Source organism: Phyllobates terribilis, unplaced genomic scaffold (genome assembly GCF_046119375.1).
Source record: "Phyllobates terribilis strain yellow unplaced genomic scaffold, ASM4611937v1 Scaffold_11__3_contigs__length_659146591, whole genome shotgun sequence".
NCBI lineage: Eukaryota > Metazoa > Chordata > Amphibia > Anura > Dendrobatidae > Phyllobates > Phyllobates terribilis.
The window spans coordinates 111,656,844-111,673,507 of NW_027362771.1; the positions used below are offsets into that span (position 1 = coordinate 111,656,844).

Below are 16,664 nucleotides of genomic sequence, written 5' to 3' on the forward strand. Positions count from 1 at the left end.
ACGCTGGAAGCGGACAAAAAGATGAAGTGGCCTGAATTTGTGTCCGAGCTGGTGTGGATGTATAATAATCGAGTTCATGCGACTACTGGCTACACCCCTTACATGCTGCTGTTTGTAAGGAGTGGACGAGAAATTACTGAACTGGAACTAGACTCAGAAGACTCCGGCCCGGGCAGTAGCCCGAGTACCTGGATTCAAGAGCATAAGCGCCGACTTCATACGGTGAGAAGATTGGTCGCTCAGAAGTTTCAGGAGGTAGAGAATGCAGATCGGCTCCCGACCTCAGGTGGATCACTCCAGCCAGGAGACCGTGTGCTGGTAAGGGCCAAACGATTTGGGAGTAAACTGGACCATCGTTGGGAGGCGATACCATATCGGGTGGTGAAGAAGATTCACCCAGACAACCAAGTCTACGAGGTCAGGCCCGAAGGGGATGATGCCGCAACACCCAGGGTGTTGCACCGTAACATGCTGCGACCTTGCTCTTCTGAAGCAGAGGCCTATAACGAAGTTGGGCCTTCAAACAAATTGGCTGAGGTGCCGCATACAGGAACCTTGGGGGATGAAGAAGGATGGGCCACAATGCAGTTGGGCCCATTAGAACCGTCGATGCCAACCCCGAGTGGGACCCAGAATGAATCAAGAAGTGACTTGCAATCCCCAGTGGTTGATTCATCGGATATCCCGGAGTCACCTCCGCAGGGCGAGCCTCGCCGAACTGAGCGGGCTAATGCCGGAATTCCTCCTAACCGGTATGCTCAAGAAGAGTTTATCTGGTCTCAGATCCAGCAGGAAATGCAGGAGTGTGCCCAACTCCTGTCTGAGCTTGCACTGCCAGAGACATCAATCCTGCAAGAAATCCACTCGCCCGAGGACTGGCGAACAAAAAGGAGGGAGGAATGTAGTAGAGGCGAGAGAGCCTTTAAGAGAACTCTTACATGATGCTTCAAAGATGGAGAGAGACTGCCAACTGCTGGCCAGACACAGTCAAGCGGAACCAACATATACAAGAGAAGTTGAAGGGAGAGCAGATTTAGACGCTGGACCCGGTCAGGTGACTTCCAGGAAGGAGTTCCTGAAGATAAGAGGCCAGCGCGCCAAGCCTGAGGAGTTTTTGGCGCCAAGCAGCAGAGAGAATCAGACGTGTTCTCTGCGTGCTGAGAAGCCCCGCGTGGTGGGCCTAAGCCAGAGGCCTGTGAGGTGCCACAGCCGGGCGCCGGTGGAAGAGCTCCGGATCCCTTACAGATGTGACCCGAGTGCTATGCCTGGTGGGGAGACTCGGAACCTGCTTGCGGTGCTGAGTGAGTTCGCGGAACCCGACGTCGCCCGCCGACAGACCAGGTCTGGACCCCCCTACCCAAGGCTTGAGGGATGGCCTCCAACAGTCAAGCAGAGAGGAGTTGAGAGACGGCTGCCCCAGGAAAGTCTCGCCAATGAAGGCAGAGGAGCTGCATATGTGAACAGGGCCGTCACTCCTACTGTTCACTCACGGTACTGGGGCCAATTGGGTTTAGGTACTCAGGTTGGGAGGGGAACGGTTGGGGCTAAAGAAGCTCAACGTGATCTAATTGAATTTATCCGGAAGAGACTCACGGCCTAGCGGGAATAACCGCTGACTCCCGCTAGGGCCATATGCAGAGTTAAAGAACTTACGTGGTGTCTCCCATGATTTAGGGCAACACATCACTTTTAGAGACTTTGCATTTTGCTAACTTTTCAAATTACTGTTCATTACCCTTTTTGCCAATCCCTTGTTCAGAATACCTGTTATATATATATAAACTGTTTATATTCATCTCTGACTGTTCTCGCCTTGTGTCTCTGTGCGTTGCATTCCGGCACCTGCATTACAAATGCATGGAGAGGCCTGGCTGGAGTGGTCACTCAGGCATGCTACGTCTCAGTCCACGCTGACAGTATCACTGTGTCTATGGAGGAAGACAAGGATTGTTACTGGAGGAGGCGTGACTTGTGAAATGTTAGTTTCAGAACTGCTAGAAACAGAAAATGCTGAAGAAAAGGGAAGTACATGGGAGGGGGCTGCAACATTAGGTGACTATGAAACTTCTCTGAGATCACATGAAATAGGTTTTGTACTTAAAAAAACTTGAAGGAATGAGTTTCATACTTTTTCTGGTACACATTTACAGCTGTACCTTATAGTGATTCTTTTACGGGAAATAGAGCCTTCCTCCAGGGCTCAGAGACTGCTACATACCAGCAGGAAAGGAAGAAGACCCCATGGTTTTTGGGTGTATGGACAGTGTGGCTCTGTTGCCATGTGTCTTGGTCATTTGGTCCTCCACAGCATTTATTGCCTCTTACATCTTTGCAGTGCTTGAAGGACATGTGGTACCTTTTGTACCTTATATCAGGTAAGATGTGACTTTCTATTAATGAAATCAGTGTTTGGATTAAGTGTCGGAATTTTATCTTATACTGTGATTGCTCTCTGTCTGTCTGAGATAATGCAAAGGAAATCTGTGCAGTTTTGTAATTTCCCTTTTTTTGTTATCTGGTCTTTGTATCTGTCAGTGAAACCACACATAGTCGCTTGGCAGGGTTAAATGTGCATGTTTAGGTGAGGGTCATACCAATTTATATTCTCTCATCTGAAAGAATCGGGTCGATTATGCTAATCACACTCAGAGTTTGATCACAGTGTGATTGATTCTCTTGGATGAGGAGCAGATGGAGAAAAAAATGTCTTAATCTTCTACATTCTGTCAATTTGTGGAAATCGGACTGCACCCAGATGTCATCCGAGTGCAGTGTGATGTTTTGTACTTTGAAACAGAAAAAAAAAAGGGTCAGCTCACTTACTCAGACATGAGATGTACAGAAGACCGGCAGTGCTCCGGACGATACTTTGCAACCAGGTGAGGAAAATCCAGCATCAGATGTCTCCATAAAATCTAAAAATCCTTTATTTAGAAAATATTTAAAATGTGAATGTATAATAAATCACATGAATAATCACAACTCCTTTGGGGGGAGGTATAGCTGACAGATGCGTTTTCCTCACCTGATGGTTTGTACGGACTCATTGATTTGAATGGCCGAGTGCAATCCAAATATTAAATCAAACTCTGGCATACTGCGATTTTTTTCCCCGGACTGGCTCTGTCCAAAAAATCGGACATATGCATAGAATAACATTGGTCTGTTATGGGGGTCTATATCTATGGCAATTTGTATACAATTTATATACTGAATATACACTGCTCAGAAAAATAAAGGGAACACTCAAATAACACATCCTAGATCTGAATGAATGAAATATTCTCATTGAATACTTTGTTCTGTACAAAGTTCAATGTGATGACAACAAAATCACACAAAAATCATCAATGGAAATCAAATGTATTAACCAATGGAGGCCTGGATTTGGAGTCACCACCAAAATTAAAGTGGAAAACCACACTACAGGCTGATCCAACTTTGATGTAATGTCCTTAAAACAAGTCAAAATGAGGCTCAGTATTGTGTGTGGCCTCCACGTGCCTGTATGACCTCCCTACAACGCCTGGGCATGCTCCTGATGAGGTTGCGGATGGTCTCCTGTGGGATCTCCTCCGGCACCTGGACTATAGCATCCACCAACTACTGGACCGTCTGTGGTGCAACGTGACGTTGGTGGTTGGAGCGAGACATGATGTCCCAGATGTGCTCAATCGGATTCAGATCTGGGGAACAGGCGGGCCAGTCCATAGCTTCAATGTCTTCATCTTGCAGGAACTGCTGACACACTCCAGCCACATGAGGTCTGGCATTGTCCTGCATTAGGAGGAACCCAGGGCCAACCGCACCAGCATATGCTCTCACAAGGGGTCTGAGCATCTCATCTCAGTACCTAATGGCAGTCAGGCTACCTCCGGCGAGCACATGAAGGGCTGTGGGGCCCTCCGAAGAAATGCCACCTCACACCATTACTGACCCACTGCCAAACCGGTCATGCTGAAGGATGTTGTAGGCAGCAGATCGCTCTCCACGGCATCTCCAGACTCTGTCACGTCTGTCACATGTGCTCAGTGTGAACCTGCTTTTATTTGTGAAGAGCACAGGGCGCCAGTGGCGACTTTGCCAATCCTGGTGTTCTGTGGCAAATGCAAAGCGTCCTGCACGGTGTTGGGCTGTGAGCACAACCCCCATCTGTGGACGTCGGGCCCTCATACCACCCTCATGGAGTCGGTTTCTAACCATTTGTGCAGACACATGCACATTTGTGCCCTGCTGGAGGTCATTTTGCAGGGCTCTGGCAGTGCTCCTCCTGTTCCTCCTTGTACAAAGGCGGAGGTAGCGGTCCTGCTGCTGGGTTGTTGCCCTCCAACGGCCCCCTCCACGTCTCCTGGTGTGCTGGCCTGTCTCCTGGTAGCGCCTCCAGCCTCTGGACACTACTCTGACAGACACAGCAAACCTTCTTGCCACATCTCGCACTGATGTGCCATCCTGGATGAGCTGCACTACCTGAGCAACTTCTGTGGGTTGTAGAGTCCGTCTCATGCTACCGTGAGTGTGAAAGCACAACCAATATCCAAAAGTGACCAAAACATCAGCCAGAAAGCATTGGTACTGAGATGTGGTCTGTGGTCCCCACCTGCAGAACCACTCCTTTATTGAGTGTGTCTTGATAATTGCCAATAATTTCCATCTATTGTCTATGCCATTTGCACAACAGCATGTGAAATTGATTGTCAATAATTTCCATCTATTGTCTATGCCATTTGCACAACAGCATGTGAAATTGATTGTCAATCAGTGTTGCTTCCTAAGTGGACAGTTTGATTTCACAGAAGTTTGATTTACTTGGAGTTATATTCTGTTGTTTAAGTGTTCCCTTTATTTTTTGAACAGTGTATATATATAGCTATATACAGTATTTGATCCTTTGCTGTTTTTGTAAGTTTGCCCACTGACAAAGACATGAACAGTCAATATTTTAAGGGTAGGTTAATTTTAACATTGAGATATAGAATATCTCAAAAAATCAAGAAAATCAGATTGTATAAATTAGATATTTTTTTTGCATTTTGCATTTTTTTGTATTTTTGCATTTTGCAGTGAGAAATAAGTATTTGATCCCTCTGACAAACAACACTTAATACTTGGTGGCAAAACCCTTGTTGGCAAGCACAGCAGTCAGACGTTTTTTGTAGCTGATGATGAGGTTTGCGCACATGTCAGGAGGAATTTTGGTCCACTCCTCTTTGCAGATCATCTCATTACGATTTTGAGGCTGTCACTTGGCAACTCGGAGCTTCAACTCCCTCCATAAGTTTTCTATGGGATTAAGATCTGGAGACTGGCTAGGCCACTCCATGACCTTAATGTGCTTCTTTTTGAGCCACTCCTTTGTTGCCTTGGCTGTATGTTTTGGGTCATTGTCTTGCGGGAAGACCCAGCCACGACCCATCTTCAGTGCTCTTACTGAGGGAAGGAGGTTGTTGGCCAAAATCTCATGGTACATGACCCCATCCATCTTCTCTTCAGTATGGTGCAGACGTCATGTCCCCTTTGCAGAAAAGCACCCCCAAAGTATAATGTTTCCCCCAACATGCTTCACGGTTGGGATGATGTTCTTAGGGTTGTACTCATCCTTCTTCCTCCAAACATGGCGAGTTGAGTTAATGCCAAAGAGCTCAATTTTTGTCTCATCTGACCACAGCACCTTCTCCCAATAACTCACAGAATCATCGAGGTGTTCATTGGCAAACATCAGATGGGCCTGCACATGTGCCTTCTTGATCAGGGGGACCTTGCGGGCACTGCAGGATTTTAAACCTTTAAGGCGTAATGTGTTACCAATGGTTTTCTTGGTGACTGTGGTCCCAGCTGCCTTGAGATCATTAACAAGTTCCCCCCGTGTAGTTTTAGGCTGATCTCTCACCTTCCTCATGATCAAGGATACCCCACGAGGTGAGATTTTGCATGGTGCCCCAGATCGATGTCGATTGACAGTCATTTTGTATTTCTTCCATTTTCTTACTATTGCACCAACAGTTGTCTCCTTCTCACCCAGCGTCTAACTTATGGTTTTGTAACCCATTCCAGCTTTGTGCAGGTCTATGATCTTGTCCCTGACATCCTTAGAAAGCTCTCTGGTCTCGCCCTTGTTGTAAAGGTTAGAGTCTGACTGATTAATTGAGTCTGTGGACAGGTTTATACAGCTGCATGTAAGACAGCTGTCTTTAATGCAGGTAACGATTTGATTAGGAGTGTCTAACTGGTCTGTAGGAGCCAGAACTCATAATGGTTTGTAAGGGATCAAATACTTATTTCTCACTGCAAAATGCAAAAAAAAATCATCTCATTTATACAATGTGATTTTTTTTTATTTGTTTTTGGATATTGTATCTCTCAATGTTAAAATTAACCTACCCTTAAAATTATAGACTGTTCATGTCTTTGTCAGTGGGCAAACTTACAAAAACAGCAAAGGATCAAATACTAATTTACCCCACTGTATGTGTGATGTTTTTAATTGTTTTGATTGGGAACAAATGAAACAGTGAATGCTCACTGCTTTTTAAAGGTGATCATTAGTGATGAGCAAGCACTAAAATGCTTGGGTGCTCGTTGCTCGGGTCAAGTAAATTGTAATGCTCGGGTGCTCGATCCGAGTAACGAGCCCAATGTAAGTCAATGGGAAACTCGAGTATTTTAAAATAAATAACGAAAAACAAAAATGCTCCTCCACACCTTGGCCTATGATCACAAGTAGCGTTTTGATGCGTTTTTGCACTTTTGCATTGCTTTCAACAGTGAAAAATACATTCACCAGTAAATGTAATTTTAACATTTTACTATGTTATCTGGTCATGTGGTGTGTGAGACATGATCAGACACATCCATGCAGTGCTGAAATTACATGGGAACAGTATGGGGAAGACCCCTGGAAGCACCTCTGCATCCCAGGTCACTTACTAAAAACGGGGTCATCAGACGTGATCCTATATTACTGCGGTAATCATATAGAAATTTTTGGCAACGTGACAAATATTAAACTCCATTTAAAATGGGCAAGGCGTGTGCAAGGGACGGGGAAGTGGACGTAATGGTGATGATAATGGTGCACGCAGAGGCCGTGGGCAAGATGAAACTGTTGAGGGAGCACAACAAGCACCCACATCATGTCGACCAACTTCCTGTCTCACTTTCTAGGAGACTGTGGAATACCATCTTGAAGCCAGACCAGTGTGAAAAGGTTGTTGGTTGGATAGCAGATAAATAGATAATGCTTCCAGTCAGTTTGCAATCACCACCACCCTGTCTTCCACACGGTCCAGTCTCAGTAGCCGTGAGTCTGGACCACATTATTATTATTATTTATTATTATAGCACCTTATATGTGAAAAAGGGGTATACATAGCAAAAACAATTACAATAATCTTGAACAAAAACATGATGGCGACTGGTACACGAGGAGAGAGGACCCTTCCCTCTAGGGTTCACAGTCTACAAGGGAAGGGTGAGGATACAGTAGGTGAGGGTAGAGCTGGTCATGCAGCAGTATGGTGGAACGGTGGTTACTGCAGGTTGTATGCTTGTCAGAAGAAGTAGGTCTTCAGGTTCCTTTTGAAGGTTTCTGTTACGCTCACGCCTGGACTGACTGGCGTGAGCGTGGTTAGTGGTCCCACTGGGCCACGAACCGAGGAGTGCCTGGAGGGGCGTGATTAGGGGCCTCGCCAGATCCGACCACGAACACACGGCGGCTTAATTGACTCCGTGGTCCGGGGAGGGACGTGGGAGGTGGCCCAGGTGCTAGTCCAGGTCAGACCCCGGTCACAGCTGTTGACCCACACCGGGGAATGCAGGAACATGCAGGTTTGGCTGGTATGCAGACAGGTGGGTACTGGCAGGCACGGCTGGTATGCAGATAGGTGGGTACTGGCAGGCACGGCTGGTATGCAGACAGGCGGATACAGGCAGGTACGGCTGGCATACAGACTGGCCGGTACTGGCAGGTAGGAAAACAGGCTGGATAGGGATCAGTACAGACTGGGATACAGGAACAGAGCCGCAGGTGCATAGGACAAGCAGAGCAGAGCAGAACCGCAGGTGCGGAGGACAAGCGGAGCAGAGCAGAACCGCAGGTGCGGAGGACAAGCAGAGCAGAGCAGAACTGCAGGTGCGGAGGACAAGCAGAGCAGAGTAGAACCGCAGTTGCAGAGGACAAGCAGAGCAGAGCAAAGCCGCAGGTGCGGAGGACAAGCGGAGCAGAGTAGAGCGGAACCGCCGGTGCGGAGGACAAGCAGAGCAGGGCAGAGCAAAGCTGCAGGTGCGGAGGGCAAGCGGAGCAGAGCAGAGCAGAACCGCAGGTGTGGAGGGCAAGCAGAGCAGGGCAGAGCAGAGCAAAGCTGCAGGTGCGGAGGGCAAGCAGAGCAGAGCAGAACCGCAGGTGCAGAGGGCAAACAGAGCAGAGCGGAGGAGAGCCGCAGGTGCAGACAGACAGGACAGGGCTCTGTTCACATGGAACAGACTGGGAAACACAGGAAGATAGCTAGAACACAGGAGGTAGAAACGGGGTGCGAGAAGGGAACCCACAGAGCAGGAGGTTGCAGTAGTCGAGGCGGGAGATGATGAGGGCGTGCGCAATTGTTTTTGCAGATTCTTGCTTGAGGAATGTGCAGATCCGGAAGATTTTTTTTACTTAGCATATTCCTCAGTTGTCCCTCAGTGTTCAGTTGTCCCTACCCCAGTCCTTGGAACGCAAGCGCAAATACGCAGCCACCCACCCACCGGCCACAATACTAAATTGCCACATTTCACGACTGCTTGTGACGCGCCCCCTGGGCCAGTGCTGTTAGGGATACCCGGAGCCGGATCAGATGGGGGTTGTAGTCTCCGAGTGGCTGTGACCCGGTCCGTGCCCAGGGTGTCAAACTCAGTGTGTGGCAGTCCTTATGATGTTACTAGATGTTCTTTTGTGTCGACTACGCCACCCGTTGATTTGCGGTCAATACGGCCGCCGCTGCAGCAGAGTCCACTGAGGCTGATGATGTGAGTGCAGCTTAGGTAGTATAACCCCCAACGGGAGGGGTATAGCCTCAGGGGGTCAGCCGTGGAGGATGGTGGTTGTGAAGGTGCAGCAAGGAGACTCAGAGACATAAAATGCAGTTCCAGGGTTTTACTTACTGGTGTTGCTCGGGTCACTGTGTACAGCAGTGACCACCCAAGCCGTGCTGCGTCCACCAGGTCCTGGACTCGGTCAACTCCCAGGCAACTCCGGAGTGTGGTCCTGAGCTCCTTTCTGTCTCTCCCTTCTTCTGGCCGTTCCCACCAGGGATCCACCTAAGTCCGGCTCCCTCGGGCCTCTTGTTGGTCAAGCCTCCTCTGGGCTCCCTGACCCTATTCTTGGTCTGCCTTCCGGGTGGATTTAGTGGGTGATCGTGGCAGATCCTGCCCACGACCTCCGGTTCCTGGCTAAGGTGTGCTGTAGCCTCTGCCAGCTTGGGATCCGGTACCCTGTTGCCGACCCTTCACCCTATTAGCTCTCTTATGGGCTCTTGGGGTCCCCTCTGCGCCTCTGGGTCTCTCTCTCTTCTCCTCTGCTCTGCTTCTCAGGTTACACTCTGACAGACTGACGTCTCACAGACTGACAACTGACTGACTGACTGACTGACCCTGATCTAAGATGGTTCCCACCTTATATACTCCCTCTATGTGTGAGCTCAGGTGACCAGCACCCAATGAGCTCCTAACTTTACCCAGGCTGCTCCCCCTATCTGCCCCTACACTACTGGGATGTTCCACCCCCCTCCCACTCCAGCCAGGAACAGACACTGTCGTACCTGCACATTTCTCTAGTGGGAGTACCATCGGTCTGTTCCCCGGAAATGGGATGTGTGTAGTGCATGCAGCCTACTAGCTCAGTTCCACACTCCATCCTTACCCGGGAGTGGAATATCACACCTCTGGCTTGAGGTGTAATACCCCTGTAGCAGCCGAATCCTCAGGGTGCTACATTCCCCCCTGGTAAATCACAGCACGTCCTCGGGCTGTAAAATATAAACATCCAAAACATACAAATTTTTTCATAACATAAACATATAAAACATATAAACATTATCAGCAGCATAAACTTTTCATATAAATAACATTCTTGTTTCTGGTTCCTCCGGTCACGGTGCAACTTGTGACCGGGTAAAGTGCGACAGTCTCTTTTGGAATAAAACAGTTCCCTATAAAACCGGTAGGGGGCGCTTTAGGAAGCGCAACTATATACAAGGGGAATATGGCCGCTCTCAGTCCTCGGCCAGGTATTAGGAACTAGGGACACACGGGCATCAGTTCAATTGGCTGGTCCCAACGGGGACTATATTTTAACTAGAACAGTTCTTATACCCTGACGGGTAACTATGTACAGTCTCTCTCTACCGTACTTCAACGACGGCGTCCTCCTGCTCCTTCTTTAGATTCTTCAGACCCGTCCGGGTCCTCTTGCTCCTCCTCACACCGCAGCTCCTCCTCCGTCAGGCGATGCACATGGAGGGCGTAGGGTCCTTTGGCACACTTGTGCCGGGTGAAGGTGACCTCGTCCCCTACATACAGGTCACGACCTCTGTGTCCCTCCGGCAGATGGCTTTCTACGTCTCTGCGAGTTACAAAGACGTCGCCGGGGGTCTGATGGTCTCTAATGAAGCCCCATCCGTGCTGCATGTTGAATTTTATCACAGTCCCGGTGGAAGGGGGACCATGTGCTGCACGGGGATTCCTCCTGGTCCGGCTCTTCTGCTCCGCGCTCCTTATCTGTGCTTGCTGTTCCCGGACCCGCCTCTCTCTCCGCTCCTTCTCGAAGACCTCGAGCTGCTGCCGGCAGCACTCTGCACGCTCTGCTGCGGCCGCTCGAGTCTCCTGAGTGAACCCCATGAGGTCTTCTCCGGTGGGGTCCCACTCGAACTGTGCCTCCTCCAGCGGGGGCGAGGTCCTCTTTACAGGCTTCGGAGCCGGAATCAGGGGCTCGCACATGGGCCTTGCTCTCTGGAGTTCCAGCTGAATGTACTCCTGGGGCCATATGAAGGGCTGCCCATCCGGGCACGTATGCTGGGCGAATAGATCTTCACCCAGGTGCGGCACTCTAGATGTTGAGGGCGCGTTGATGGTAGCGGCGCCCGGGTCGACCAGGCCTTGCGACCAGGCTTGGGGCACCCTAAAGGCAAAGGGCACCGTAAGAACGGCGGCGCCCGTGGTTACTCGGCCCTGCGGCCAGGCCGGTGGCTCCGCGGAGGTAGGGGGCGCTGTTGGTATTGCGGCGCCCGGAGGTACTAGGCCTTGCGACCAGGCCGGTGGTATTTCCTGCTTGGCCACGCTCGAGGTCGAGGCGTGTGACGTCACAGGGGTCGCGGCCGCGGTTTCCGGTTGAGGCCTAGTCGGCGGCGGTGACGATGCAGCGACGGGCACGGCAGGGGGAACTTCGGGCTCTGCGACGGGGAGCTGGGGCAGGCACGCGTTTTCCCGGCTCGGGTTAGAGACGTCCCCTTTACCTGCCTCCGTCCGTTCAGCTCCCTTCTCGGCGCCGTCTCCTGCCTTCATTCTTCCTGCGCCATCCTCAGAGGCGGTCTGTCTCCTCGTCTCAGGTGGCGTGCTCCGCTGACGGGTTCCGGTCTGCTGGGCCATCTCTCGGCTCCACTCCGCCAACGTCTCCCGCTGCACCCGGGCCATCCTCCGTGCGAGGCCCTCCAACGCGGTCTGTGCACACTCCCGGTCTCGGGGGAGCTGTGCTAGGATCTCCAGCAGGCCTTCTGGAGTGGCGACCTGCAACAGGCTCCTGACCACTGGGTCGGTGCTGCCTGACTCTCCCTCCATCTCCGGGTAGGCTCTCTCTGGACTCTCTTCCAGACGTCTTGTCTCCTGGTGCGCTCTCTCCAGACTGCTCCAGGCGACACCCATCTTTGTTCTCTTCTTCTGTCTCCGCCCACATTGAGGGTGGTCCCGGGGCAACTTTGTGATTGTCAGTTCCAGGGGCAGTTCTCTTACGCTGATGGACACTTCCAGCATCACAGTCTCTGTTGGTGGGCGCGGTTTCCACTTTTGGCGCCATTCTTCGACCTGGCCCACGATGGGAGGTGGCCTCTTGCCACCCTCTGGCACGCCCATAATGGCGTCCGCTCCCCCAAGGCGGGAAATCTTCGGAAATGGCGGGAATCGTCTCCCAGTGGCGGGAAACTCCATGGATGGCGGGAAAAAGCTGCAAATGGCGGACAACCGGCGGGAAACGACCTGTGATGGGGCCCGATGGCGGGGACCCTCCGGAACCGGCGGGAGACTTCTTTTTAAGGTAACGGTGAACTTCTCTTCAGGCACGCAGTACCCGGTGGTTGTGGGCACGTTATCCTGCCGACTACGCCAAAGTTGACGCGCCCCCTGGGCCAGTGCTGTTAGGGATACCCGGAGCCGGATCAGATGGGGGTTGTAGTCTCCGAGTGGCTGTGACCCGGTCCGTGCCCAGGGTGTCAAACTCAGTGTGTGGCAGTCCTTATGATGTTACTAGATGTTCTTTTGTGTCGACTACGCCACCCGTTGATTTGCGGTCAATACGGCCGCCGCTGCAGCAGAGTCCACTGAGGCTGATGATGTGAGTGCAGCTTAGGTAGTATAACCCCCAACGGGAGGGGTATAGCCTCAGGGGGTCAGCCGTGGAGGATGGTGGTTGTGAAGGTGCAGCAAGGAGACTCAGAGACATAAAATGCAGTTCCAGGGTTTTACTTACTGGTGTTGCTCGGGTCACTGTGTACAGCAGTGACCACCCAAGCCGTGCTGCGTCCACCAGGTCCTGGACTCGGTCAACTCCCAGGCAACTCCGGAGTGTGGTCCTGAGCTCCTTTCTGTCTCTCCCTTCTTCTGGCCGTTCCCACCAGGGATCCACCTAAGTCCGGCTCCCTCGGGCCTCTTGTTGGTCAAGCCTCCTCTGGGCTCCCTGACCCTATTCTTGGTCTGCCTTCCGGGTGGATTTAGTGGGTGATCGTGGCAGATCCTGCCCACGACCTCCGGTTCCTGGCTAAGGTGTGCTGTAGCCTCTGCCAGCTTGGGATCCGGTACCCTGTTGCCGACCCTTCACCCTATTAGCTCTCTTATGGGCTCTTGGGGTCCCCTCTGCGCCTCTGGGTCTCTCTCTCTTCTCCTCTGCTCTGCTTCTCAGGTTACACTCTGACAGACTGACGTCTCACAGACTGACAACTGACTGACTGACTGACTGACCCTGATCTAAGATGGTTCCCACCTTATATACTCCCTCTATGTGTGAGCTCAGGTGACCAGCACCCAATGAGCTCCTAACTTTACCCAGGCTGCTCCCCCTATCTGCCCCTACACTACTGGGATGTTCCACCCCCCTCCCACTCCAGCCAGGAACAGACACTGTCGTACCTGCACATTTCTCTAGTGGGAGTACCATCGGTCTGTTCCCCGGAAATGGGATGTGTGTAGTGCATGCAGCCTACTAGCTCAGTTCCACACTCCATCCTTACCCGGGAGTGGAATATCACACCTCTGGCTTGAGGTGTAATACCCCTGTAGCAGCCGAATCCTCAGGGTGCTACACTTGCACTAGAATTTTTGCCTTTTAGGCTCGTGGCGGAAGCTTTAAGCAACCTCTTAGTGGCGGCTATCCCTCGAACTCGGTCCCCAGTCGCCACTATTTCTGCCGATGTGCCGTCCCCTCCTTATACAAGCACGGGTCCCGGAACATTACCATACCCTCACCAACACAGTTATTGGGAAGGACCACCTAACCACAGACACACGGATAAGGGCTTGTGGCCAGGGACAGTACATCTCACTGGCAGCACACTGGGTTAATATTGTCGGACCTTGGACTGAACACGTCCTCCTGACGCAGAGGATTGTAGACCCTGAGTCAATCAAGCTTCAACACAATGTTTACAAGGTAGACAGCAGAGGTGGTCAGTCTCCTAGACAATGAGCAAACTCCTTCATGATGATAGAGGCCACCATCTCCTTAGCTTGCTAGTTGTCACGAATAATTTGGAGATTTGTGGCAGCTCTGGTTATGCTGTAATTTAAATGTATTTTTTTCCTTTTGGGCTAGCAAGGGTTAATGTTAGTCTCTTTCTGGCAGTCTTTTGTTAACGGGCAGCTGATGTTGGTTGGTGCCACTCCCACCTCCCTTTAAATAGCCTCATGATCCATCAGCTGACCGCCAGTTAAAGTTCATTATATGCTGACCTCTTTAAAGGAGCCAGTCTCATTCTGTTGGAGAGATATGTGTATTTTATGTTGTTTGTTTGTCTTACCTTCCTTGTGTTGTCCTATTGTAGTGGTGAGACTAGTGTCTCGCTGGCCTGAGCAGTAGCCAGGTTAAGTCCAGGGCCAGCGAGGGCTTAGACACGTGATCGCACGCAGGGGGGAGGGCCCATCTAGGGACGATAGGGGAGCTTAGGAATAGACACAGATTGGTGCCAGGAGGTGTCCCCTCCCTACCACTAGGGCACTCCTTCCCCCTCTATCTCCCGTTGCTTCCGTGTGTTGTGCTGTCAGCCGGACATCCCCTTGTCGTTTCATGACACTGGTACTTTTCTGTGGGAATGAGCTTGTCTCCAACCAGCCAGAAATATCCAGTGAATTATGGCACGCCATGGTTTTGTATTAGCACACAGTACCAGAAGCAAAACCATCTCAGGAATTTTATTTGGTAGACTGGCTGCCCAAACATTAGTTTTTCACAAAGGAGCTGAAGATACTGAGTGGCAGTAGGTGCAAGTTTCTCCAGCATGACGTGTTTGTTAGATATCAGAGGGAGAACAGAATTGGGCTTTGCCAAGAGGCCAGATTGCTCTTAAGTCTTATAGATTGCTGGAGCCAGTCCACAGTAAAAAAGCTGCCATAGTCTTCGGGAACCTTCACACAGACTTTTCTTTGTCACCTAAGCATATTATCTTCAGCACAGCCTGTTTCTGCTTGGCCGAGGCGGTGCTGCAGTGCTTTCAGCTTGCGACTGATGTTGTAATTTCAGAGATGGAGCCCGAAGAGGAGGAGGAGGTGCAGGAGCTGTAAAATGTGATTACATTGAGGTTACATTGGCGAGTCTGTTTTTTATACTAAAGATCCTGCTGTGCTTTTATAGTTTTTTGTTTTTTTTACATCTCTTCAAATGTGTATTGGAGTGCATCCTAATTTTTGGCAGCCCTTGAAATTGCTGCATACGCAATAACAGTAAAGGAGACCCACTCCTTGATAATGTGAAGGACAATTCAAATAGATTCTATATTACAGAATATTACCTGTCTTATGTGAAATTCGCTTACGGGTGAGCTATCGCAGTATGGATATCGTATTACACTGATCCAGCCAGGTATTATTGCCTTATACTGCGGCTGCAGAAAAAAATACAAATCTATTCTTTTCCCTATCAATACCGCTGTTGGATGCATTTACTATAGGGACAGGTGCTACTAGGTGGTATCATCAGCTCGAGATGAGTGTTCATTCTGGTCGCATAAATCTCTTCCACAGTCCATAACTTTTTTTTTGTTTTTTTTATTTGGCCTTATATACAAGTCATGACCCTGCAAAGAATGTTTCTTAACATTTCTTCCAAGAAAATCCATTTTAGCTTAGTTTTTGTATGTTTTCTTGTCAGTCCATAACTCTTGACAACATTGTTTACAGATATGCTACTGGTTATCAACCAACTGTAAATAGGTTTGAACAACACACAACTGGCAGACTTTAAATGGTGTATAATATCTGGCTCGCTCCCAAAAAATTCTGGATTATTATCACAGTAATATCTGTTCACATCTGATGACCACGGTTTTAGGCAGTGACCTATTAGGATAATATTTGTCAGCGACCACATGTGAATAGGTTTGAACAACACACAAATAGCAGACTTTAAATTGAGTGTAATATCTGGCACGCACCCAAAAAATTCTGGATTATTAGCGCAATAATATCTGATCCCGTCTGATGACCACAGTTTTAGGCAGTGGCATTAGAGATATGGTATTGGTCAGCGACCAAGTATGAATAGGTTGAATAACACACAACTGGAAGACTTTAACTGGAGTGTAATATTTGGCACGCTTCAAAAAATGTCACGATTATTACCGCAGTAATATGGGATCACGTCTGATGACCACGGTTTTAGGCAGTGGCCTATTAGTATAATATTGGTCAGCGACCAAGTGTGAACAGGTTTGAACAATACACAACTGGAGACTTTAAATGTATTGGAATATCTGGCACGCTCCGAAAAAATTCAGGATTATTAGCGAAATAATATTTGATCCCGCCTGATGACCACGGTTTTAGGCAGTGGCCTTACAGATATGGTATTGGTCAGCAACCAAGTGTGAATAGGTTGAACAACATGCAACTGGCAGACTTTAAATGGAGTGTAATATTTGGCATGCTCCAAAAAATGTCACGATTATTACGGCAGTAATATGGGATCACGTCTGATGATGGACAAGTTTCTCTGCTTCCACAATATACAGCAATGCGAATAAAATAAAAAAAATCTGTCTGTATTCTTCTAACAAGCAAATGGAGCAGTAAAATGGTGTACTATATTGCTTTTTAAGCAAATAATCAGGATTAAGAGCAAAAAAAAAATAGCCCTGATATCTAGGGCTATGGATATCTGTAACAGCAGCAGCAGAGAGAACGTGCATTGGACTATATTCTGCTGTGTACACTGTCCA

The 16,664-nt window shown here is 49.6% G+C and overlaps 1 protein-coding gene across 1 annotated transcript in view; it reads left to right on the top strand.

Annotated features, from left to right (window-relative positions):
- The first annotated feature begins 1,982 nt into the window (after window positions 1-1,982).
- DRAM1 (DNA damage regulated autophagy modulator 1) overlaps window positions 1,983-16,664 on the top strand; it is a 52,638-nt gene continuing 37,956 nt past the window's right edge. The window contains exon 1 of the mRNA XM_073650673.1: window positions 1,983-2,375. Coding sequence (XP_073506774.1) covers window positions 2,242-2,375 — 134 coding nt within the window. The 5' untranslated portion in view covers window positions 1,983-2,241. The remainder of the gene's footprint in view (window positions 2,376-16,664) is intronic.